This window comes from Archocentrus centrarchus, chromosome 3 (assembly GCF_007364275.1).
Source record: "Archocentrus centrarchus isolate MPI-CPG fArcCen1 chromosome 3, fArcCen1, whole genome shotgun sequence".
Taxonomy (NCBI): domain Eukaryota; kingdom Metazoa; phylum Chordata; class Actinopteri; order Cichliformes; family Cichlidae; genus Archocentrus; species Archocentrus centrarchus.
Window position 1 is genome coordinate 29,237,036 of NC_044348.1, and position 26,614 is coordinate 29,263,649.

General features: G+C 40.9%; 1 protein-coding gene across 1 annotated transcript; it reads left to right on the forward strand.

Annotated features, from left to right (window-relative positions):
• Positions 1 to 16,704: 16,704 nt before the first annotated feature.
• Positions 16,705 to 19,944, forward strand: LOC115800347 (ubiquitin carboxyl-terminal hydrolase 37-like). Its single transcript, XM_030757644.1, has 11 exons — positions 16,705 to 16,723; positions 17,093 to 17,147; positions 17,236 to 17,296; positions 17,421 to 17,506; positions 17,701 to 17,877; positions 17,957 to 18,006; positions 18,112 to 18,243; positions 18,342 to 18,465; positions 18,556 to 18,707; positions 19,557 to 19,653; positions 19,776 to 19,944. Exons 6-11 carry the CDS (start codon positions 17,987 to 17,989, stop codon positions 19,869 to 19,871), a joined length of 621 nt encoding a protein of 206 aa, XP_030613504.1. The 5' UTR covers positions 16,705 to 16,723; positions 17,093 to 17,147; positions 17,236 to 17,296; positions 17,421 to 17,506; positions 17,701 to 17,877; positions 17,957 to 17,986; the 3' UTR covers positions 19,872 to 19,944.
• Positions 19,945 to 26,614: the final 6,670 nt, after the last annotated feature.

Sequence of the window (26,614 nt, forward strand, 5' to 3'; positions counted from 1 at the left end):
ACAAGCAGGCCCCAGAGAGGAGGACCATCAGTAGAGATGATGAGCGACTCTCTGGATGCTCTTTGACACGTGTGGCTGCAGCTCAGAGAGGGTGAAGGGAGCAGAGAAGTAAGGCAGTCAATGTGTGAGCAGAGAGGAGGGGTGGGGATGAAGGCGGGTGTCGCAGGGGCATGCGGTAGAACTGTGCGCACGACTGCATTATCCGGCTGATTTAGTTATGACAGCTGGTGCCCAAGAGGAAGGCAGCAGAGTGGGGGATAGGATCACCCAGGCTGCAGACAAATGATGATGAAGAGATCACTTTAAAGAACAATCTCCATAATATTTCATGCTCGCTCGGCAGCTCCCAGGCAGCCCGGGCTGCAAGGCTAACTGCTCTATCAATTGATTTGATTCACTGCCGGAGCTACTCCTCGCACATAGTATTTCAAATAAATGACACAGCAGATAGGAATGATATCTACATCAATATTAACCCTGAAAAGAACTAATGGATGCCGGCTGCAATTTGCACTATATCCTGAGTAATGCATGTGAAGCAGAAGGCAGGTGATGGAAGAGTTATAACTCAGGCTTTTCCTGACTCCCCCCCAAGGCACAAGAGGATACAATTTGACCTACACCCACCCCACCCAACACAAATATACATGCTACATCTTTCCTCCTCCCTAGGCAACCATTTGTTTTTGTATTTATAAAGCACATTATGGCAGACTAGGCTGAACTAAACCATCTCTCAGGATTGTGGAACACAAAAGGAGTTTATCAGATAAATCACCCTTGACCAGTTAGCTATTAGAGCAGCCAGGAAGTGCAGCCCCGGCACGTATGGTGCTTATAATGATAGCATAGTTGCCATTTATTAATGCATGGACATGATGCATGCTCCAGTACTGCAGTGGTTTAACATGGCTTAGCACTCTTTAACCCGATCCCACTTACTAACCTGCAATATTATGAATTCAGCTCAGGCACAAGGATAGATATACAGATTGCTCCTATAAAAGGACCTCAGTGGTTTTTCCATACAGAGGTCATTACTTTTAGACAGTGTTAGAATGGAGGCTATACTAAGGTTACTACAATAAATTTATTTGTGTTTTTTTAATATTTCAAAACCTGCTATATTAAGGGCCTCTGAGACAAAACAGAATGCAACTGTACATCTTACATCTGTTACATATACCTATTAATATCCACGCCAGAGGTTTAATTAATTGCTTTGAGATCTACTGTGGGTGGCAACACTTGTGTAAAGGTGATGCTAGAGCATTCATTAGCCTGAATGATGTCCACTGAGTAGCTACTGATCACTCCTGTTCCTGATATTTGACCCCTGCCCTAGTAAGAAGAGACTTCAACCACACACAGATAGTGGGAAGTTTGTGGCTTGCCGATAAGGTGGTGATTAATTACAGCGCTGATGGGAGTGTGCTGGGTTTCCATCAGTGATGCTTAATGAATGTCATAATAACACAAGCATCTCTGATCGCTTGGGTCAGTGAGCGGTGTGCAGATGTATGTGGTGAGGGTGAGGTTTATGTGTGTGTGTGTGTATTTGGGGCTGTGGGGGAAAGCGCCTTAGCCGAGACCCCCACCGCTGAACAGCCTGCTAATGAGTCCACTAGAGACCCACCCAATACCTTTGATTGTGATGCTGTGGAAGAGAGAGGAGCAGTGCAATCTTTAGCTGGATTAAGTATCTCTTAAGGAGATCTACTTTCAGCCACAATGTTATCAACCCTTGAGTGTGTATTAATTAGGCCTATTGCAGAGGCGAAGCAGACGAATTTGCAGTATTCCCTCCGCTCTCCTGCAGACACACATGCGCACACACGCATGCATGCAAAAATGCATTTAATAGCCTTTTACAGAAATTCACATAAACACAAGGCTCCTGTGTAACAGTTCAGTTTATTTTAAAGGGAAAATTTCATGTACATGTTTAAAGTGAAACTTCCACCACTGTGCATGTTCCGGCTTGTTGTTGCATGCCTTAATTTGACACCCCATTACATCTCCATCTACATGTTTCATCCACACTTGAGTATGAATGTTTTGGTATTGTATACATCATCCTGTTCTCATTAAGAAGGCTTTTGATATGAAGTGATGCATTATCTACTCACCAGGCAACAGTTGATTGAATGTGGGCCGGTAATGCTGTTTAGTCCCACTTAGAGCAGCCTGACTTTGATGTAAGTACATATTTCCTGGTTGGGGTTGTTATAATTTCAAACATTCACTGACTCATCATACGGGGTGCTGACATTGTTGTGGTTCACTTGCTTTTTTATCTCTTACATGTGTTTCCTGGACTTAAAATCCACTATTTTCCTCTCCCCTGCAAATCATCAAGAAAAACCTCTATTAACTGGCCTGCAGGTATATTGTTTGCCTTTTTTCCCTGTATGAATAAAACCCCACAGCATATGTTAGCAGAAGCATTGATATTCAATCCAGTGCCCCACTCGCCCTCAACTCCATCATAACCCGGATGTTTAAGAAGCATGTCCAACTGGTATGTTTTGACTTGGTTTAAGTGGTGTTTAATGACAATGGACTGGCTGTTCTGTTCCGGAGCTGAGTTAAGAGTTTCTAATCAAACGTTCTGCTCCATCAATAATGCAGCGCCTTGGATCCCATGGAGGACTTAATTGTGGGTGTAGGCCTGATAGGGAGAGCCTTGGCTAGGGGTGTCTCGTTGCACTCTTTAATTAGAGACCCCCGTCATGTCAAGAGCAGGAGCCCTGGGTGTTTACTATGCAGCATTGTGCCCAGCACTACTTTGGCAAGAACCAGACTGTAACCCTGCCACTAGCTACCACTCATAGCTTGCTCTTCCTGGAAGAGAGAGTGAGGCAGGTGGGGGAAGGGAGGGGGGGGGGGGGGGGGGGGCATAGAAGAGATGGAAAACAGACAAGGAAATGTACAAATTAAAGGGGAAAAAACTTGCAGACTACCGTTTGTACATCTTTATATAAAGTCCATAAACATAATTTTGGTATACCTTAGGAACTGTTGGCAGCAACTAAAATGGTTATTTCAGAGCCAGTCTGTGAACCCACTGGCTAGTCTGCTGTCTGAGCCAGTTTTTCAGGGCTTCCTGTGCAGCCAGTGGAGATCCGGGCCAAGATTTCCATTTCCATCCACCGGTTATTCTTAACATGCAGACATTTTCTTTCTTTGAAAAAAAGCTAATAAAAAAGTGCTACTTGTTAAAAGATGATAACTGATGGTAATTCAATGCATTTCAGCTAGTACAATACCTCTATTCATCATTTCCCCTTATGCAACCAAAGTCTTTTCAAACATGATGCACCAAAAATAATTGGGCAACAAATGGAAATCTTTTTGTTTGTTTGTTTCTTTTATTTCTCCAAATGAAAGCACATGGAGAAATAAAAAAAAAATAAAAAATTTTGTTATACCAAAAATCCTACAGATTCTACATATTCATATGCAGAAAAATATATAATTATTTCACAACAGGTTTGCCCCTGGAACTTTGTGCTATATTCTGCATTTTCTGTAAATAAGCGACTCCGCGAGGGTGGTAATTGAAAATGAAATATTTCTATACTAAATGAAACACATTCTACAAAGATGATACTAGAGAGTTTTTCTTGCATAGGGTTGAAAGTTAACTACTTACTAACTTACTATTAACTACCAGTGTGGGCAAGGAAATGTAGCATTAACTTCTAATTCTTTGAAAGTATTATTCAGTGTTTGTTTGTTTGTTTTAAATTTGCAGGCAAACAGATGGAAAAAAAACAAAACAGCTTTGATATTTTACAGTTAGTGCTGGACTACTGTACTCTTGGTTGGGCTTTAGGTTCAAATAGGCCCACAGAGCTTCATTGTTTAATAAGCACAGTTATGGTGTTAATTCTATTTTGTATACTTTACCAGAGTCATATATTTTAAATGGATCTCCACTGATTTTAAAGTTTGTTTACAGGTCTTAGTGATATTGCATTTATGGAAAGATAAATTAATTAATAACATGCACAAAACCTTCAAAAGGGGCAGTGCAAAACTGGATAAACTGCTACTAGTCACTTTGGGGTCACTTGCGGCTCAAAACGTTTGACTTCAAATCTGAATTTGAAGAAAAATCTGGTGGTGTAAAATGAGAAATAGTATATCTTTGCGCATATCCACTTGAGGTTAGAAGCTTAAGGCTACATTCTTCTAGCATATCACACAAAACTGTATGTCGGTGCCAGGGTGTCCCAAGGCATCAACTATTGCTGTTGTGCCTTTGGTGTTACATTTAAACCCATGAGGTAAGCATTTTTTTTTTAAACTTGTATGGTAGTGATATGAAGGGGGATATTTTAACCCAAACCATGATCTTTTACATAACCTAACCAAGTAGTTTGAAGTCCTTAAATCTAGTAAGTGAAAGAGACAATGAAAAGTGAGTGAAAAGGACACAAATTAGTGACTGATAACAAAGAAAAAGACTGGGCAAAATACAAAGTTCTATCACAGGAAAGCATTCACAGTCTCCTGGCTGACGTACTTGCCACTTTATCACCAATCTCCATAAAGATAAGAGCAAATTGCAAATATGATAAACATGGAAGGAAAAGCTGTGAATCAAATGTTTCACTGCTGAATCAGTTTTGACTTTCAGTAAAAACTTAATAATAAAATAATAGTTATTTCTTTACTTCCTTTAACATTTACAAGTACACTTGCTTATGATTTTACATAACAAAAAGCCACACATGTTCAATTAAACACATTTAAACCATCTTACAATTTTTAGAATTAAGTTCTTCAGAAAATTAACTTCTCCAGTATTGCTTCCTGTGATGGAGTCGGGCTATAAGGTCTTTTTTTTTTTTTTAAGCTTTTTTCTGTCATGGTTATTAGAGCAATTATTGATAACAGGCAAACATTCCACTTCTGGAGTTTCAGCTTCATGTTTTTTATAAAATCAATATGGCCTCCTGGCCCTTATCTTCAGTCCCAAAGAAAAATGACAGAACAAATTTGGAGTATGATGGATGATGGTGCTTTTATGTGGCCCATGTAATGGAACTGGTGATAAGGAGTGGAGTGGATTTCCAATTAGTAAGCCTCTCCTATTGTGATATGGATTAATGTATTGTTTAAAATGGTTACGTGATTTCATTAAATTGGAAAGCTGACTACTGGAAAGAGTGACAGAAAAACTTGGGGCAAATAAGAGCAACTCGATAACATGGTGGTTACCAAATATGTCCTCCAGTGAATGCATCCCACAGTGAACCTTGACCTCACTGCATCTGACCCACTGTTGTGGTGAAATGCAGAGATGTGTGCATTTCTCAGTATGAAACCTGAAGCAACAAATCACATAATTTTTTTGTTGTAATCCAAATCCTCTTATATTTGACCTGGTGGCTGTGATCCATCTTAATGTTTGCCAGCAGCAAAGTGGTCAAGATGGAGAGCCACAGAAAAAGATATAATTCAGCGTCTAATCATTCTATCAAGCCACAGCGTGCTTTGTGTTTGTTGGGTGTCAGAGATGGAGGGAGACCCCAGCCAAACATCAGGTGTCACACTCAGCACCAATGAATGGACAATGGTTATCCATCAATCTTCTGTGTCAACTTGTCTTGTGGCCTGAAACAAACTACAATGTCCATCTCAAAGCAATTTGATCCATTCAGCTGACTCATTTATCAGCCTGGGCTCATTTGCAATCTAGGCTGATTTCCTGAAGAAAGGAGAGTTGGATTCAAAGGAGAGGATGGGTGCAAAATATTGAATTTGAGGGAACTGATGACCAGTAGTCCAAAATATTGCTTGGAGCACAGTAAGTGAGCAATGGTCTTTATCTCAGTAGCATGGTGGCTCATTTATTTTCTTGATGGATTGTTTATCAGTCAGGCAGAATAGACGTGTATTTGAGTAGCTGGAAGGAAGTTTGGAGGGGTTTTATGTGGCAGCGCTGTAGAACAGCCGTATACATCCCCTTCAGCCAACTGACCTCGTCGGGTCATCAGGACTTAAGTAAGAGTGAAAGTCGCTTTAAATGGAGCGAGGCTCCCAGGGACCCAGCCTTGGCTGAGCAGCTGCTGCCGGCCGGCGACTATTACTTTTCCAGGGGCTGACTTTGATGTTTTAACAATCCATACATATTGATTCAGACTGATAATAAACAATTTGATTAGCCTCTTTCTATAGGCTGTCATTTCAATCACTTTCAGAGCTCCGATGGAGTGGAAGTGAGGGCTGAGGAAGGAGGGAGGAAAGTGGGGAGGGCAAGAGAAATGGAAAGACAGGGAGAGCAGCCAAAGCTGAAAGAGAGGGTGGAGGGCTAGAGCCCCCTCCTCAGACAGAAAAAGGAATCCAGCCCTGATTAGGCCTCTGCCTTTGGTGAATTGGACAAGACAGCTGAGCTGCCAGGTTATTAACTCCCTCAGAAAATTCTCAGCCCTCTCTCAGGCCGGCCTGAATACTGCGATCTGGATCGATAAGCAATCTCCGGTGTGTACCAAATGCCTGCTGGATTCATTTGTCTCCCAGCACCCTCTCACTCCGCTGGACAATACACCTGCACAACTGAGACCCTCACCCCCCGCCTCTCTTACTCCCTTCTTTCCTGAGTACTGTTCTCACTCTCTCTTCTCTCCCTTTCTTCTTCACCCTCCCTCCTTCCCTACCTCTCTCACATTCACTCACTGGAGTCTCTGTCACTTTTTAAATAATGACCCTGGGGCTGAAGGAACAACTGCCTACCTCTATTTCATCACTGTGAGTCCCTCTCCTGCAGGCCTGGGCACCCAAGCTGTCCAGGAGAGAGAGAGGGGTAGAGAGACAGAGAAGCTGAAAGAGAGAGAGCGAGAGTGGAAGAGGAGGTGTAGGGGAGGGCTTGCCCACGGCAATGGGGAAGGTGGGGGGCTGCAGCAGCATCATGACTGACAGAAGCACAGATGTCACCATTGGAGCTCAATCGAGGCATATAAATGACCAGCCCATGGCATCTGTCTAGTAAACATGAAAACATGCAAAGTAGCTGAAGTTATGATCGAAAACAAACAGAATAATCATCCAGGTGATTTTGCACATTAAGAATCATCCAAATCTCGTGCTTGTGAATATTATTGAGCTGTTTTGTACTCCCGGTGTGTGTGTTTGTTGAATCTAGTGAGAATATGGAGCTCCTCTGAGAAAACTATCAGCACTGTCTTGAGATCTGTGCACTGAATCATATACTTTATCATATAGTTGGAAGTTGCCACTTTGAGCTGCCAGTAGAGTCCATTTCCATAACACATGTAGTTCTAACTAAAAGCAGCTTCACTCAAACTCAGAGCTCTCTTACACGTACAGGAGGCTTGTCTTTGTGAAGGAGAAGTAAAGATGGATTTACATAATGATTGTGTGTGCTGATTTGGCAGCGCTTCAGCTGATAACTTTTAGTGATTCGCTGCGGCATTGATCTCCCAGATGGATTTATTGACGAGGGTGGACGGCTAAAGATGGGGGTTGAGCTGGTGGGAGAGGAGGTGTGAGGGTGCTTGCTGGTGAGGTGATATGAGGAGAAAACAGCAGATAGCCACTCAAGCGAGGTGGACAGTGGATGAGTTTGATGTTACCTGCCGTCTTTACTTGTTGGCGAGGAGTTATTCCCCCGAAGGAGTTAAAAGCCATACTGTTTCTCATCGCTCATTTCTGTGGTTTCTCTTTTCTATTGTCTTTCTATTGTCTCAGTGTGGCTACAGAGTTGTGACCCCAGAGGGAATTGTCTGTCAGCATACAATAAAGGCAAGGCCTGCGACCGAGGACTCCATTTCTCAGGGCTAATTGTCAGAGACAATGCATGCTGCAGAAAACAGGCTATAAAGGATAAACCTGGCGGATGTTTAGATTTTCTTATCACAGTGATCTTCCATGGAGCAAAATCAGGCCGCAGCTGAAGAGATGCTTATAAGCAGAAAGTCCGAAAAAAAAAAAAAACTGTGAGGGAAATGCAGTTATTAAAAGGAGCTCTGTAAATATTTGAGAGGACTTTAATGTAGCGAATAGAAAAACATTCAACAGACAGAGCGCTGTTCTTAGGCGGGGATGTGAGACAGACCAAACAGGAAGTCCCTCAAAAATGTATGCTGGAGTTTTTAATCAGTCAAAGATGGCTTTCTCATCAAGGGTTGATTGCAACGGAACAGTTTTGGTTCATAATGTTTTTTCCTTTGAAAGATCACAGGCTGTGATATCATCAAAGAAAAATTGTAATAATGTAATTTAGCTGATAACATGATACAGAAAACTGATCTCTTGATTGTTGTAATTGCAGTCCTGCATAACCACAGCATTATCACTGCCATGTGATGAGCCTGATTCCCAAGTAAGCACCTTTTATTTAATAATGTTGTCTAATGTACACCACAAAGTGCTGCTATGAAGACATTAAACATCACTAATTTACTGGGAGTTGTTCCGGGCCTTCCCAATTCTCACTTTGTACATTTGTCAGCCGTTTGAAACCATTTTAACCTACATTGTAGCTCCATTCCCAGCAAGAACTTTTTCATGAGCATCTCCTTTTTTTCTCTCTGTTCAAGGTCATTTGTAATGTGGAATCCATAAACCTCTCAATGAAGAAAGTTATTTGAATTCTTAGATTTTAATGGCTGGGCTTAAAAATTCCCATTTCAGATCTGCAGTTTTAAAATGAACCTCCAGTGTGTATGTCAGCAGATGAAATTACTGGCAATAATTGCTCTCACACCATTCTCTCTCCGTCTCTCTTTCTCTCTCTCTCTCTCACACACACACCACACACACCTACTGTATCCACACACACATGCCACACTTTTTCTCTCAGTTAGGATTTACTTCAAGTTTTTTGAATTTGGCTTTATCCTATTTTGGATATGGTCACATCCCTGGCATCTTACAAAAAAAAAATGTTGTTCATAAGCTCAAAAATCAAATCAAAAATTTGTTTGACTACTTAAATTAATTGTGTCTTATTCAGTTCCTCAAACTTCTGTGTTTTTTTATTGCAGACATGTTACTGTAATCACATTGCATTTTTCTGTAACACAGTAAAGTAACGGTTACTGTACTAAATTCAGCACTCACATTACAGTTACAATTATCTCATTACTTGCGTTACAAAGATTCTTCAGTTCTCTGCATGACAGGCAGATAGAAAGAGAACAAACACTTGCACACTTGCACTACTTTCAGCTGATGTCAGTTTGTGCAGGAAGGAGGAAATAGTACCGCAGTCTACAACTTCTGAGGAGTGGAGATGACTTTTATTTTTATTGTACTAAAAGTCAAGAGTGTGACGGTATAGCCTAAACTGCATCCAAGACAGAAACAACTGCATTATGCAGCTAACACATCAACTGTTTGCAAACACCAGAACAGGCAGCATGCTAACACAAAGCTAGCTAAAAATTTAAAGTAATGTTAAACTGAGTGCACACTAACTCCAGCTCATTAGCCATAGCCTGAAATTCAATAGGTAACAAGGCTTGTAGCATTGTAACCTCCATTTTTACCCAAACGTGTTTTTACAGTAGAATCACTGTAGCGATGGCTTTGAAGTCTCTTTTGGCTGGTTTCCAATTTTTTTTGTGTGTTGTTAGTTTTGTGTAAACACTAAAATAAAAATAGTTTGTATGTGTTCATTGGGATTTGTGTGTTCCATTTGCCTCTGAACTCGGATATTGGAGCTGGGAGTGATGTCACTCCCAACTTGAGAGCCTTCCAGTAATAAATTTAGAAAAGCAAATAGGATTTGCTTTGCTCCTTTGCAAGGTAGAGCCATCCGTAATAGTGCAGATTGCAAAATGTTTACATCCACTGCCACCATCTTGGGTTGTAAAGTCGTGGTTGGTGGGGCTGCTTTGGCTTTCTGAGTTGGAAGTCTAACTTGAGGGGGTATTCCATTACTTTTCACTTCTTCCACAGGCAGAGTAAGTTCAGAATATGTGATTAATCTCACTCTGCACATCCTACAGAGCATGTGAGGAATAAGTTTAAAGGGGACATATCATGCAAAATCCACTTTTTTAGCCCTTAAATACATTTTTTTGTGTACTTTGAGTGTCTATGAGTGCAGAAAATTTAAATTTATTCTCTCCCGGTGCTGCATGCATATCTTTATATTCTTTTAGGGTCATATTTTTCAGTCTGGTCACATCACAGCATTTGCTGTGGAACTGCTAAACAAGGTCATGGACTTCCGGCTAAGCAATTTCGTAGTCCAAGTTCAGTTATGCCGAAGTTGCAAGTAGACAAGTCAAAATGTTGTTCAGGTGTATTAACCCACACGATTACTTACATTGCGCCCCCCCCCAGCATCAGAGCCTCTTCGAAGTGCCTGTTTCTCTGCCGCTAGATAATCGTATCTAGCGGCAACTACAAAAATGGCCAAACGGGGTGGAGTGGAACGCTCTGCAATCTGGAGGGAGGTGGGGCGTGCAATGTCTCATTCAAATTTAAAGAGACCGCACCAAACTGAGTTGCTCTAAGACAGTGGTTCTCAAATCCAGGCCTCGTGGCCCAGTGTCCTGCAGGTTTTAAATGTGTCCCTGATCCAACACACCTGAATCAAATGGCTGAATTACCTTCTCAGTATGCAGTCAAATTCTCCAGAGTCCTGCTAATTACTTCTATATTTGACTCAGGTGTGTTGAAGCAGAGACTCATCTAAAACCTGCAGGACATTGGGCCACAAGGCCTGGATTTGAGAACCACTGCTCTAAGACCTCAGAACAGGGGTAAATGAAGGGTCTGTGGAGCTACAACAATGAGGAATTCGGACCAAAGCATTGCAGTCAGGGGCGGGCTACAACGGACAAAACATAATTTTAAAACAAGAGAACTTTATTTGCAGGTGCGGACTGCACCAGTGGCCGCGAGAGCTGAAGGGTTTTCTACTATTAAATAGGGCCATAATGTTAGCCTGATTTCTACATGTACAGTACCAGCCAAAAGTTTGGACACAGAGTCCGAATATGTATTATATCTTTGGTAACCCAGGGTTGACTAAAAGGTCAAGGTCTAACATACAAAGTCATAAATAATCAGGCTTCATCTTACCTTAAAGACCTCATAGTACCGTATCACCCCAATTAAGCACTTTGCTCTCAGACTGCTGGCTTACTTGTGGTTCCTAGGATACTTAAGAGTAGAATATTCAAAAATATTTATTGCTTTATAGTAATTGTAAATTTCCCACAATGTGGGACAAATAAAGGATTATTTTTTTAGGATTATCTTAAATCATTAGCATTATAGAAAAGGGTCCTCCAACTACTGGCAGGCAGCATTTCCTCTTAAAGAGACTATGACAGTAGTGTACAGGCTTAGTCTGGGGTAGGCTGGGTAAAGTTAGCACAAACTCATCCAACTTTCAGCCAAGAGACTGCAATTGAAGTCTCAATCATCCTTTACTTTTGTTTTCACATGCTGGTCAAACTCAAACTATGTGGCTCTGATTAAAATACACCCCACATAAAGGTAAACACATGTAAAGTTCCAGTTTCTGGATTACCTGGGTACTGAGTTCCACCCCGACTACAGGTGGGGATGCCAGCCCACATTTTACATGCACTTAAGTGGCCTGCTTGATACTTAATTATAGGTTATAATAGCAGCTTGCACAAATGACACAAACTATTCAGTTGTTTTCTGCAAAGTGCAGAAAGTTAAATTTTGTTAGAGTTTTACAAATTATTAAGGTCATGTGTAATGTAAGAAAACTGCATTTTGTTTCAAGGCATTATGTGTTGCTCCTTGAAGTTACCTTGGATGAAAAAAAATGTGTGTGTGTGTGTCTCTCCATCGCTCTCTCATTGTCCCTTCCTGACAGTGACGGTAATGCGTGAGTAGGTGAGCCACCCTCAGGGCTCTGTACATCCATGTCTGCCTCAATATAAATCAGCACTTGTCATCACAGACTCATATCACACACTCTGATCCCACATCCCCTCTACAGATTCCTCCTTGTTGTTCGATACCGTCCGTGATGCCAGTGGCCAGAGTATTAAACCTGTCCAGTCTTACCGGCAGTGTCTCCCTCTCTGTGTCGCTCTGTTTTCTCCCTCCTAGACCTGAAGCTGCTCCCACATGGTGAAGTTAAACAGATGTGACTGCATTAGATTCAGCCCGGACAGCAGTACACCTCTGCTGCCCTGAATGCATTCTATAATTATCCACCACACCTTGTATCAGGAAGTCAGCTCATGTCAAAAGTGCAAGTGAAAGCTGGGGTCACTGTCAGGAAAATAAGTCTGATAGTGACAAAGGGCCAAAGCAGCCACACGGGAGTGAAATAAGATTTAGATAGTGTTGCTGAAAACATGCAGTCTGATGGCAGCACTGACATATTGGCTGCAATTTCAGACATCGATTGGTAACTATTTACTGTAAATGTACTTGTGGCAATATGTCTTTGCCCTGGCCTGTTTGTGATACCCCCCCCAAAACTGGTCGCGGCAGATGGCTGCCCCTCCCTGCACCTTGTTCTGCCATAGGTTTCTTCCTGTTAAGAGGGAGTTTTTCCTTCCCACTGGCATCCAGTACTTGCTCATCTGATGGTTGGGAGTTTCTCTCTATTATTGTAGGGGCTTTACCTCATAATACAGAGCACCCTGAGGCAGAATTGAATTGAACTGAATTGAATTGAACTGAATTGAATTGAATTGAATTGAATTGAATTGAATTGAATTGAATTGAATTGAATTGAATTGAATTGAATTGAATTGAATTGAATTGAATTGAACTGAATTGAATTGATCTTCAAACATTCAGACACTAACACTGACACTAACATGATACATGGCTAGCTTCTATAAGCCTGCAATTCAATGCTTTGGGTTAAACTTTAATTTTATTGTGCAAAAATGCTCATAATGACAATACTCAGATCTTTACATTATTGTTTATATATGATGATACAAGGAAAGGTCAGAGATCCCTAAGCATACTGATCTTCAGGATAGGATACAGAATTTCATGAAAATCAAGCTGATAAATAAAAAAAAAATCTTGATATAGACCAAAATGGTGACCCAGATATTGCAATATCTGGTTGTGATAAGAAAAATGCTGGTGGAAAGCAGTCATTGGACTGCTGAAAAACCAAGGACATGCATTAGTGGACTTTATAGAATGAATTGATTTGAATACAGTTAATTTCACAATAAAGACCCAATGCGTTCAATAACTTATTGGCTGCTGTATGAGAGATGAGTGCTGCAAATATAAACATCATCAAAAATTAGAGTTCATTTGATGCCTCCAACGTTATTGATGGAGGAGGAGCAGCTGCCTTGGCCCGAATTCATCCAGCCACTCTGACTGTAGCCACTGATTGATTTTTAAGTTAGGAGGAGGCAATCAGTAAATACCATCCAATCAGAGGCCAAGAACATTGAAAAGATTAGACAATTTGAGGTAATCAATGAAAATATTCTCTGATTTGTAGGAGCTCAATGGCCAGCATAAATCAGGCATCATAGCATGCAAGTTAGTTTGCAATAAAACAAAGACTAGCGACAGGCAAACTATAAGAGATGAGTTAAAGGTCTGGGGGAGGAAGTGCCGACTAGCGTGGTAATGAGACAGAATTACAGGCCACATATTCCAGCCTGCTTTTCCTGCAGAAGCTGTCAACAACTAATGGGGTGCAGCAAGTGCTGCTATCCGTTATCCTGCTTCCTGTCCACATATTTACCCACTTATTTATTGCCATTGATGCAATATCATCATTTTTAATGTTAGAGACTACACCCCCAGCAAACACAGAGTCCTTCTGCAGAGGACTCAATCCGAATACTGGCAGGATATTGCTCTCAATAAGTAAACATTATTTTACATTTGAATAGCCAGTCTTAAACTCTGGAACTGCACCTTCATAAATAAAGAGTGATACCACATAAAATTGGATGACTTCAGCGTCACATAACCAACAGGTCTCACAATGTGTGTCAGTTGCAGAACACTTGTAAACAAAAAGGCACTGACTCCTACTCGGCTCTGTTCCTAGGGTAGTCTTGTTCTGTCCCCTCATCTTCAGGGTGCATGTATAGGACAAGAGATTGGGAGCTGAAGCCCCCACGCTTGTGCTTAATGGACCAACTAGACTGATGATTCTGACAGCGACCTGCACAAGTGCTTTTGATTCTATCATCTGCTATGGGGTTTATCAGAGGAATTACCTAAAGTGCCTCTTATTTTATCATCCAGAATGTCAACGAGATGGCATTCTTTTAATTTATACACACCCCAAACAATCATCCAATCATACATCACACAACGGCCTCTGAAAAATCACTGTTGATCCTAGGCCAGGTGCAAAGTCATTAACCTACGCCATGGATTGAGAGTAGGGTCATTATAGAACACTCCTTTAAGGTTTGTCTGAGAGCGTCTTTTGTTACTTGACCACTCCTTTATAACACTATCTACACAGACAGAAGCATGCATCAATAAACTCATTTCTTTCTCCTCTACAAAGGGTCTGGGTATGTGTTTTTCAACTATATAACAATGACCCACCACTTTGATACCTACCTGAATTATACCTGGGATTTTCTGTTTCTTATGTGCATTTTTTCCCTCTAAAGTTTATCACATCAAACCTGTTTTCCTCACTGTCTTCAACAATTGCTCATTCATTATAAGCATAGACACAGAAAATATAATACCTTACCCGGCCTAGTAACACTTACTAGGTAGAACTAATCAGGTTTTACATTTTTCTACGAGCTCTGATGCTGTACGAGGTTGCGGTAAGACCAACACGTGCTATCTTAGCAGAATCTCTTTGTAGCTTTTCCAAGACCAGAAACTGTTTATCTGTTCTAATGTGAGCTGCAAATGTTAGCATTCCACACTAACTACATTTCTAGGCAAAGAAGCAATCTAACTCAGTGCTATTTCTAAGACCAAAGAGCATCATTAACCCACTATGTTTTGTAGGTCTACAAATTGCAATAGGAGATTTAAAAAACAAAACAGCACTCATTTATTCAGTCTAGAACAGATGTCACGTATTTCCACTTAAAAAAGAGTGTTCCATAAAATAGTTAGACCCAAAAATAAGAGCCATTGATGTAAGGGTATGATCACAGATACAGCAAAAAAAAAAAAAAAAAAAAAACAGATTCACTTATGCGCCAACCGCCTGTTTCATTTATTGTATGTGACACAGCGCCACCAGAGATGAGCCATAGCACTGCACTGGCTCACCCTGTATTTCTTCCATATGTTTGAACAGGCGAAGTGAAAATTCAGCGATTTTGACCATTAAAGTGCTGAAATAATTATAGAACAGTGCAGTGGTCAAATGCATTTTCTCTTATCATTGTTAGTATTTTACTTGTCATGATGACAGGGGAGGCACTACTTCACCTACCTCCCCTGACTGCACGTCACTGGTTATGACTAGTTTTGTGTAAACAGGATGTGACTATGTGTTTCTTTCAAAATAAAATCCACTCAATAATAAATTTCAATTTTAAAACACTCAGACACTCGGTAACAAACAACATTTTTCTGCATGTTATTTCAACATTAGAAGCAGACCAACCAAAACCTATCAAGAGGAAAACTCACAAATATTAAAGCTGCTTCTTGGGGCTTACAGAGGCTTCCTCTGTAGCTCAAATCATGAATGTTACTAAAACGGGATGCCTGTAAATGTTTTTTTGACTTTCCAAATAAATCCCCTTGACATTAAAATGACTTGTCAACATCTTTTTTTCTACCTGTCTCATTAATTAGCTTTCTTTTTTTTTTTTCAAGCTAATTATATTTTGTTCCCAACACTTTCAGTACGGAAATTTTATTTATTTATTTATCCTTCAGAGATTCAAAGTCAAGTATCTTAGGAGATTTTCTAGTGTGCAATTAAAATACATAACAGGCTGGAATTAAAGCGTTGCTAGAAGAAGTGCGCCAAACAGTTTAAGGCGGATACATTCCAAAATATGCAAATTAGGCCTTTTGTAAGGACAATCTCAAATGAATATTCGTTATGACGTCACACAGCAAACATTCTGAGCCTAAATACTATAAAAGCAACTCATGACAGATAGTTTTTCACTCGAACATCTCGGATTGAACAAACGTTTTCTGAAGAGATCAAATTATATTCAGGCATGTTTCGATCCTGTTTTTGAAGAAAAGTATGTTTGGACAGATTTTCTTTCTAATGGTAACTGTGAGTTTGTATCACATGGAGCCAAGTTATTTATGGATAATTTCTGTAAAGATAACTGAAATTTTTTTAAAAGCTAAATGCAGAAAGTAGCATTCAGTTTTTATCAGCATAACGCATACCGACTGGTCTAAACCAGTCGCTATGCTATGAACGAACATTTAATTACTGCAAGTTCAGGCACTAATTAAATGTTCTTTTTATTTTATTTAAAAATTTTCATCTGTGGCCAGTACATATATATGATGGGGTGGAACAAAAATTATGGACATAAATCATGTCCATGGATATAAATCATGTCATCTTGCTTTACCCAAGAACATGGCCATAATGTGAGAATTGGTCAGCGCAAAAATGACAAATAGTACAGAAAACAAATTTTCCCTATGTGACCAAAACTGGACACTTTTCATGGAAAGGCGCCTTTGTTGTGTTTGTTTTATGCCATTACTGATGTTTTGTTTTGTTGTTTTCTTAACAGAAATCAAGCCAGGTGACAAACAAAGGGAAACCTTCCCTGTCTCAGCAGAGGTAAAGAAATGGATAATTTTGTTTTAATCTAATGCTGTCACAGCTGCTTGGTTTTTTTTTTTTTTACTGTTTGTTAGTTAGAATTACTTTTTCTTTTTAGCTTTTGTATAGTGTTTTCATTTTGCCTGTCTGTAATATTATAACCTTACAGCCTTTTCGCCACTTATACTCTAGTTGACCATATATATTGCAGTCCATTATTTATATAGCTTTAGAGATGAGTGCTGCAAATGTAGAAAATATGTGATTTTTGTAGTACAAATTTGGGGATTCTATGAGTTATTATTTTTATGTGCAATATCCAGGATGTCCTCCTTGTTACAATGATTCCACTGTTGAAAACAACATTTATTCTTTCTTCTTCACCAGTGTCCTGGATGCTCCTGCTGCTGCTGCCACACCAGTTTCAGCCCCACCACCAAAGGTGGGAGAAACTGCCCACATGTTAGAATGATTTAACCTCAGTTAAAATTCAACTCAGTCAAACTAAACTCGTTTCTCTCTTTAATTAGTGAGACCACTGCACTGCAGGCAACAAGGAAGCCATCCTGGTGGCCTTTTAAACTCTTCAAGGTATGTTTTGGTTTTTTTAAAGAATTACTGTCATCAGACATTAAAGATCAGGACTAAATGAGAGCATTTTAGCACAATTTATTTCCCTGTCTTTCCTTATTGAACCATTCATTTCTTTCTACAGGGTAAAAACCGGGTCAGTCCAGCATCCAGCTGTGAGACATCAAAACAAACAGACCCCAAAAATGCAGCAGGTGGAACTAATTCCAGGTAAAGTAAATTTTTAAATGCAAAATTCTACTGGGATCCTTGTGGATGCCACAGCAACAAACTGGTGCAGATCACCAGTTGGCTGTACACAATTTTAAGTAATTGGTGTTAATATTGTGGCTGATAGCTGGTCAGAATAACCATTCGCTGGTTTACTGCCAATGTTAGAGAGATAATTTGCTTTCTTCCAGCAGATCCAGCAGCGCTCTTGAGGATTGCAATGAGGACAGTCTGAGAATCGACTACAACACATACAAGTTGATTCAACTGGTGAACATTTTGTGTGCAAATATGCCAGCAGATGAAGACTCGCATGCACGCATATTGGAGGAAATTGAGAAACGGCTGCAATGGGACGACATGGCTACCAGGTAAGAAAAAAACAACCTCCTGAAGTCTTCCACTATAAAAGTTCAACTTTAATATTATTAACACATTTTTGACTTACAGGTGAAATTTCCTTTAAAATTCCAAATCTGAATGTGTTTTGACTGCTTTGGGTAAGTGCACATGCACAAAAACTAAAGTTCATCTTTGGAAATCAAACTGGAGAAAATAAATGAGTTAATACTGACTTGATCACCTTGGTGTTTTGTGTGCGTCAGGTTTCCAAACATCGGAAACAGCTGCTATATGAACTCCTGCCTTCAGACCTTCCTCAGCCTGCAGGATTTTATGAGCGATATCAGCTGTCAAGAGGATTTGTGGAGTTCAGTTCCCGGAGCTCAACTCTTAAGGTATGATCCATCACTCAAAGTTTCCTCACAAAGCTGAAGAACAAAACGAAACAACAGATCTAACAGCAGAAATGTTGGTTTTGCTTTTCTTTCTAAAGGCGATTTACTGACATCAAGGACTGCCGTGAGTCAGAAGATTACAGTGTGAAACTCGGCCACCTGTGCACCTTTAAAAATACATTTGCCATGTATGCACCTGATTACAATGACGAAGAAGAGAAAGTGAGTCAGCTAGTTGGAAATGTAGTTTTTTGCTCAAACTTCTGATTGTTTATGTTCTGTTTGAAAACTCGTGTGCTTCTGTGTTTTCAGGATGCTCACGAGTTCTTAACACTGCTGCTGGATCAGTTCCAAATGATGTCCCCTGAGCTGCAGATGACGGCAGCTCTCCTGGGCGAAAGTTACACCTGCCCAGTGGAAGGCCATTTTGTTTTCCACATGGAAAACGTGAGAACATGCAAGAGGTAAGCCAGTGCAGTTGACAGGGCCAGTTACAATATTCTCATACACTTCTTTTTCACCAGCGTCGTGCTGGAGTCAGTATAGGGCTAGTTCATTTTTGGGCCCAATAACTGGCACTCATTTTAGTTAGTTTGTGGTGCCAATGCTTGTCTTGGTGAACTTTGAACCAAACATTATGTAATGAAAGCTGGAGTGCTTTCAACAGGAAACTCTGGTGGAGAGCTCTCTGTGGGCTGCTTTTACCAGTTATAGGGTTTTTCTTCTTGTGGCCACTCTGATAGTTGCTTATTTTACTGGTGAAATCTTTGGGCCTACCAATTGTGACGTGCTTTTTTTTTTTGGAGGGGGGGGATACGTGGAACAGATTCCTCATTGAGTGTCATGATTCACATCCAATTACACAAAATTAATAGTTTTTCCACATGTGAATGCTGAAGACGTCCACATTTGGAGGGTCTGGCAATGGCTAACACCACCTTCTGAGAGTCTCATGGGGACAGATTTTAGCACTTCAATTAGTCCTTAATTATCCTTAGAAACTACTCTGTTAGGTTTGGGCAATAAAAGTACTTGATTAGGTCGGGAAATGATCCTATAGTTTGTGTTAAAATATAACACGCACCACTTTTTTAAAGTTGCTTTTTTCAGATGTCACTTTGAGGCTTCAAAAACACAAAGCATGCTTCCTATTAAAATATATTAGTTTTAAAGTCAAGCTATCATGAAAAAAAGGGACTGTGTCTGTGTACACAAATAAATATGACTGCCTTGTCGATACAATTTTTTCTTTATTTTGCCATGAGAGTGGGCTGAATGTTGTGTCTGACCTTTATTTTTTCTTTAATGTGTAGCTGTGGAGCCGAGACATCACACCAGAAGTTCACAAGTTTATCTCTAGACCTCGTTGTGGAAGGCTCCATTATGGACATGTTAGAGGCTTCCCTGCAGGTAAGATCACCTGTTCCCATGCAGTTGCATTATGGCTGATTTTAATACACCTGTTTTGTTAGTGTGTGTGCAAATGTGATCGTTTCTAACATGCAGCCTGTTGTCTCTGCGCTGTTCTTCAGGAAAAAGTGTTGGAGTTTAAGTGTGGGTGCGGAGGGACGACATCCGGACTGAAGTCGTCACATGACCTGCGCAGTTTCCCAACTGTGGTTCACTGATCCTCGGGGGGTTCACAACAAAATACTTCAGCAATCCTTTTCTTAAAGCTTCTGTTTCTGTTTGATACTCATTTGTCTTTTTTTTTTGTATCTTTTTTTTTGCCAGAGTCCTCATCTTGATTTTGCATCACAAATCTGACTTGTTACACGCAGAGAAGTGTTGATATAATTATACTGTAGATTTTAGTGAAATTTAAACGTTTTTTGCAGAACTCATCACTGCATTTGTAGAAAAACTGGTTACAAGCTCTTTTTGCTTGTAACCTTATTAATAGCTTAATTTTCAATGTCTTGGTCAGTGCTGTAATTCTTTCTTCTTCTTTTTCTCATTTTGTGCCTAAAAGATTAGATTAGATTAGATTAAACTGATCTAATCTAATCTAAAATTTAAAAAAAAAAAGCTGAAAGGTTAATTTTTAATGAAGGACTTTCATAAAGCTTTTCATTTGGATTCATATGTTTTCATATCCTTTCAGGACACTACATCTCTAACGCCATCCATCCCGATGACAGTCCAGTTGATCCAACAGATCGGTGGCTCACATTTAACGACAATCATGTCTTTGAAACAACTGGATCCACCATTTGCAAGGCACAGAACCACTTGGCGTACATCCTGTTTTATAAGCACCATGTAAGAAGGCAGCGGCATGACATTCTGAACTGGAAGAATTTTAAAATATCCCAACACCTTATTTACCACATGATTTTTGTCTTCGATCTCAGGTCTAGAATTGGATGCACCAGGAACCAGGAGTGGTCATCAAGCTACAGATGGAGGAAGAACGAACATCCTAAGCCGCTGCCGCTGACTCCTGGAACAACTGTTGGTAACCCCATGCCTTAGGAGGAAGGGTTCCTCCCAGAGAGCCTGGTTCCTCCCATGATTTCTTCCTTCAAGAGGGAGTTTTTTTCTTGCCACCATCGCTCCACATTCACTGGTCAAGAAAAGAGACCATCTCATCAGCAGAGACATTATTCAAATCCCAGATAGGGTCCACATTCTGCTGAAAAGACAAGTGCTGCACTGATATTGATTGTGTTACATTTCTGTTTAGACAAACAAGTATATGTTAGAAAAGTTATTGATGAAAGAAAATTTAATAATTTCCAAATCAGTGCATCACCAGTAGAGATGGCTCTTCTCTTGACCAGTGTTTGGCTTGCTCTCTGGGAGCTCGCTGCTTTTTAAAACATCCTTGCAATGTATCCACCTCCGATGTGGTACCATTTAGGCCAGGTAAAAGAAACTAAAGTGTCAAAATGTTTAAATGAACGGCAAGTGTGTAAGCCCGCAACCATAAACAACAGCGCAAACGAAAGTAAACTACCGGTTCCCGCTATGAATTATGGGTAGTGGCACGAAGTCAGGAATACTGTGGATACGTAGACACCGCATTGAGCGCTGACTCGTATGTCAACTTCGCTGCCATATTGGAGGAGGCAAAAGCGGCCAACATAACGAGAGAGATGCTGCACTCTGGTGCTGTATGGAGTTTTTCGAACCATTTTACAGTCAAGACGGAATCACATGGGATTACCTTTCACAGGTAAGACTGACAAATTGTTTTTGATCGTATTTGGCCATTCTACCATTTTGAGAACAAAATTATTTTTTGTGCCTAACAGTTTTCCAGTGTATATTAGTGCATATTAGAAGGTGTGAATGATCGCATCAACTTAAATAACTTTGTAGAAAGGCGCTTTATGAATTTCAGTCCATTCACTTGTATTAGTTCACCGTGCAGCTTTGCCTCCTCCAATATGGCGGAGGCAGTTACGCCACATCAGCCGGCCAACCCAGTCAAAGAGGGCTCCGTGGTGTACTTTTTGGGTGGGACAAATGCGCCTGTCTCCAATATTGGGGGGGACACTTCCCCCCCGGTTCCTACGCCTATGGTTTCTTCCATCTCTTGTTTAGAAACATCACAGCCTCATTACATCATCGTTTGATGTCGTTTCTTTCACAGTGCGTTATATGAGGATGATTTATTCGCAAAAACGCAATGCGTCTGGTGTGTATGTAGGAGTCGACCCGCGCCGAGTTGTTCCGTATGGAAATGCGGCTTAAGTGGATCATCGCGCCTCCACCGCTCTCTGCCGTGTTTGTGTGTTGTGCTCGCTGTGCTGAAAATTTCAGCTGTTGTTTTTTTCTCTACTTCAGCTCCCAGAACGGACCGCTATAACCACATACTGCTAGCGAGCGCCGCTAGCGATCATCTGGTACCGGAAGGACCCCTTCCCCGTCAAAATATTTTTTATCCACAGTATTCCTGACTTCGCGCCATTACCTAAATTTCATAGCGGAAGCCGGTATTTTACTTCCGTTTGCGCTGTTGTTTACGGTTGCGGGCTTACACACTTGCCGTTCATTTAAACATTTTGACACTGCAGTTTCTTTTACCTGGCCTAAATGGTACCATATCGGAGGTGGATACATTGCAAGAATGTTTTAAAAAGCAGTGCCTCACCCGTCGCTTGTGTAAATGACATGAAATTATGGCCCAAAGTCAGCTACATCGACATATCAATTACCTTGTTTTTTCCGAACGTGTTGATGGCGAGGAATGACGTAATTATAAGAGCACCAGATTACTTTCAAAAGCATATAAAATCAAAGTAATGCTGAACAAACAAGGCAACGTTATTTTCCTTAAAGCAGCTGTAGAGCCGAGCCAGAGAATTGGCCAAGCTAAGCATGCTTAGCATCCCTTAGCATGCTAAGGGAAAGTGGAGTGGTGGAGAGTTAGCTGTTCCTGCATTGTGGATTAGGGAAATCATGTAGTGATGCGGCAGCTATTCTGTGGAAGGTATATCACTTATCTGGATATCAGAATGTTCAGATCACTGAAACAGAAACACTGGACTGGCCGAAGGCTGTAATCGAGGAGACACGCAGCTGTCATCTTGCTAACTGCTACGTGTTTACAACCTACGTATGCTCTTCCAGAAACTTGTGGATACTATAATCACTGATTAGTGACTAAATATAGACCTGCAGTAAAAATGTATTTAGGAGAATGCTTGTGAATACAAAGCATTACAACATTATGCTCTTGCAGCCCCCAGTTTTTCAACACAAACACTGATAACACAACAACAGCAGTCAGGTGTTTTATGTGCAGTCTGTCTGCACAAGTGCAAAGAGGTGAGCACACATGGAGCGGATGAAGTGTTTTTCTAGCATCCAAAAGAAGCTTTTTCCCCTGTAACCAGGGGTGAAAGTAAGCCGGTACACAGTACCGGCAAGAGTTCGTGTGGCTGTCTGCTGTAAAGCCGTCATTCAGAACTAGTCACGGCTGCACTTTGGGTCAGAATAGATCCGCTAGCAATAAGCAGTCTAAAACACGACTTAATCAGTTAATAAATTGCTTTTTTTTCCCTCATTTCAAATTGTTTCTGAACTGCTCGTGCTGTGCTGGAGCCTCAGTTCTCTAGCTTCTCTCCCCTCAGAGATTGAGGCTTTCGTCAACGGACAGCCACGTCTCATAAGCGGGATGTAGTGCATTGTACATGACAGGCTAGACCCTCCTATTGTCATGATCCTGGGCCTTATGCCCAGCATTTTGTGTTTTCCTTCTCATGATTTGGTGTTATGGTGTTTCTTAGTTTATTCATTTAGTGTCTCAGTTGTTTTGTGGTCCTTATTTGTTAGTTATTCATAGTGTTCCCTTTGTGGTACCCCTGTGTTTATTTTGTTCCTTTTCATGTCTCTGGTCTTCTGTGTGTTGTGGTGTTGTTTATTTCCTGTGTAGTGTCAAGTCTGCATTTCTGTTTTCGCCTAATTGTTTCCTCTTTTATTTTGTCAGTTCTTGTCCCTTGTGCTCTGTGTTTATTTTTACTTACCCTTCTCGTTTGTGTAATTAGTTTCAGCTGTGCCCTCACCTGTCGCCCATTCCCTAATTACCTTGTGTATTTATAGTCTCAGTCTTCCCTTTGTCCTTTGTCGGATTGTTGTTGTTTTACGGCTGTGTCTGCTCTCTGGATCCCTGTTTCCATGATATTTCTAGTTTGTTCCCAGTTTAGGTTATTTCATCTGTTTGCCTCATCTTTTGGTTCCTGTTGCCACTGCACTCCTACTTAAATAAATATTTGCTTCTTATCGCTCTTACCTGCCGTCTCCTGCATCCTGCTATTGGGTCCTCACCTCCATACACAGCCATACAGCCCGGTCACACACCGTGACACCTATTTTGATTGACGCTTCATTCAGCCAATCATGTAACTGTGCACTGTATATTTTGTAAGCTCTAATATCTCTGTATATTTGCAATTTGTATACTTGTATATTGTCTTATAGTTTTTATACTTATTTTTTTTTTTTGTTTTTTTCTGTAAGCACGAAGTACCGCAGCAATTTCCTAATGCTGTGAACCTGTTCACCCATATGGCAATAAAAACCTTCTGATTCTGAAAAACCTTCTGATTCTGATTCTGAACTTGCTGCACCAAACTCAACAGAAAAGCTATGTGATGCCCCCTGATTATTATTGGCTCTGGAAAACCCATTGCTTAATGTGATTGGCCGAATGAGGTGTCAATCAAAAAGGGAGGGTCTAGCCTTCCATATAAAATGCACTACATACATGGGTTTTCCAGAGCCAACAATAACCAGAGGGCGTAGTTTTTTCAGGTGATTTTGGTTCGGCTAGTTAACAGGTTAAAACGTTCACCGCTACGTCTGCTTTTTACAAACTCTCTCAATTAAAAACAAAGAGAAATTAACTAATTGTGTTTCATGTTATTCTGCGCAATTTCAACAACACAGCACAGCTCAAAAACACTGCTTATGACCAGAGATTTCATTTACACTACACAAGAGAGCATTCACCTCCAAAACACAGTGGTTACCAAAGGGATTGGGGTTTGAGAAAGTTTGGTAGTTATATTTACTTTTCAGAAGTTTTGTATTGGTGGAGAGAGCCAGAATGCATGGAGGTGGTCATCAATTGTGTTAAGTGTACAGCGTGAGCAATCATCTCAGTTCCTTAACAACAAAAATATTTTTCATTGTCAAGTGATTTTACTTTCTGCCTTATATATATATATATATATATATATATATAATATATATATATATATATATATTATATATATATATATAGCTATATATATATAGAGGTATATGTGATATATATATATATATATGTATGTATATATATCTCTATATATATTCTGGTATTCTACATCTATCTTATTGTATGTATCTCTCTCTATATCTATATGTATGGTGTAATCTATCTCTCTCTATCTTCTGTCCTCTCTCCTCTCTCTCTGTTGTCTCTCTACTCTATCTCTGTATGTCTCTCTCTCTCTTCCTATAGGTCTGTCTCTCTCTTCTCTCTCTGTCTGTCTCTCTCTCTCTCGCTCTCTCTCTGTCTGTCTCTCTCTCTCTCTCTCTGTCTGTCTCTCTACAATCTCTCTCTACTCTGTCTTCATCTCTCTCTCTCTGTCTGTCTCTCTCTCTCTCTCTGTCTGTCTCCTCTCTCTCTCTGTCTCTCTCTCTCTCCTCCTCTCTCTCTGTCTGTCTGTCTCTCCTCTCTCTCTCTCTCTGTCTGTCTGTCTCTCTCTCTCTGTCGTCTGTCTCTCTCTCTCTGTCTCTTCTGTGTCTCTCTCGTCTCTGTCGTGTTCTCTCTCTCTGTCTCTGTCGTCTCTCTCCTCTCTGATCTCTTGTCTGTGTCTGTCTGTGTCCTCTCCTCCTGTCTCTGTCTGTGTCTCTCTCTCCTGTCTCTCTCTCTCTGTCTCTGTCTGTCTCCTCTTCCTGTCTCTGTCTGTCTCTCTCTCTCTTCTGTCTCTGTCTGTCTCCCTCTCTCTCTCTCTGTCTCTGTCTGTCTCTCTCTCTCTCTCTGTCTATGTCCTCTCTTCCTCTCTCTTCTATCTCTCTGTCTCTGTCCTCTCTCTCTCTCTCTTCTCTGTCTCCTGTTCTCTCTCTGTCTCTCTCTCTCTGTCTCTCGTCTCTCTCTCTTCCTCTCGTCTCTCTCTCATGTCTCTCGTGTGTCTCTCTCTCTCTCCTCTCTCTCTCTTCTTATATCTCTTCTCTCTCCTCACTCTCCCTCTATATCTATCTCTGTGTCCTCTGTGTCTCTCCCTCTCTCTGTCTCTGTCTCTCATCTGTGTCTCTGTCTCTCTCTCTGTGCTCTCTCCTCCTCTCTCTGTCTCTGACTTCCTCTCTTGTCTGCTCTCTCTCTCTCTCTGTCTCTGTCTCTCTCTCTGTGTCTCTGTCTCTCTCTCTGTGTCTCTCTCTCCTCTCTCGGTCCTGTGCTCTCTCTTTGTCTCTCTCTCTCTCTGCCTTGTCTCTCTCTCTGTGTCTCTCTCTCTCTATTCTCTGTCCTCTCCTCCTCTCTCTCTCTCATGTCTCCTCGCTGTCTCTCTCTCTGTCTCCTCTCTCTGTCCTCTGTCTCTCTCTCTCTCTCTTGTCTCCTCCTCTGTCTCTGTCTCCTGTCCTCTCTCTCTGTCTCTCTCTCTGTCTCTGTCTCTCTCTTGTCTCTCTGTCTCTGTCCTCTCTCTCTCTTCTGTCTCTCGCTCTCTCTGTATTCTCTCTCTGTCTCCCTCTCATTCTTCTCCGTCTCTGTCTCTCTGTCTGTCCTCTCTCTTCTCTTTCTCGTCTGTACTCTCTCTATCTCGTCTCTCTCTCTGTCGCTCTTATCTGCTCTCGCTCTCTGTCTCTCTCTCTCTCTGTCTCTCTCTCTCTGTTCCCTCTTTCTCTCGTCTGTCTCTCTCTCTCTGTCCTCTCTGTCTCCCTC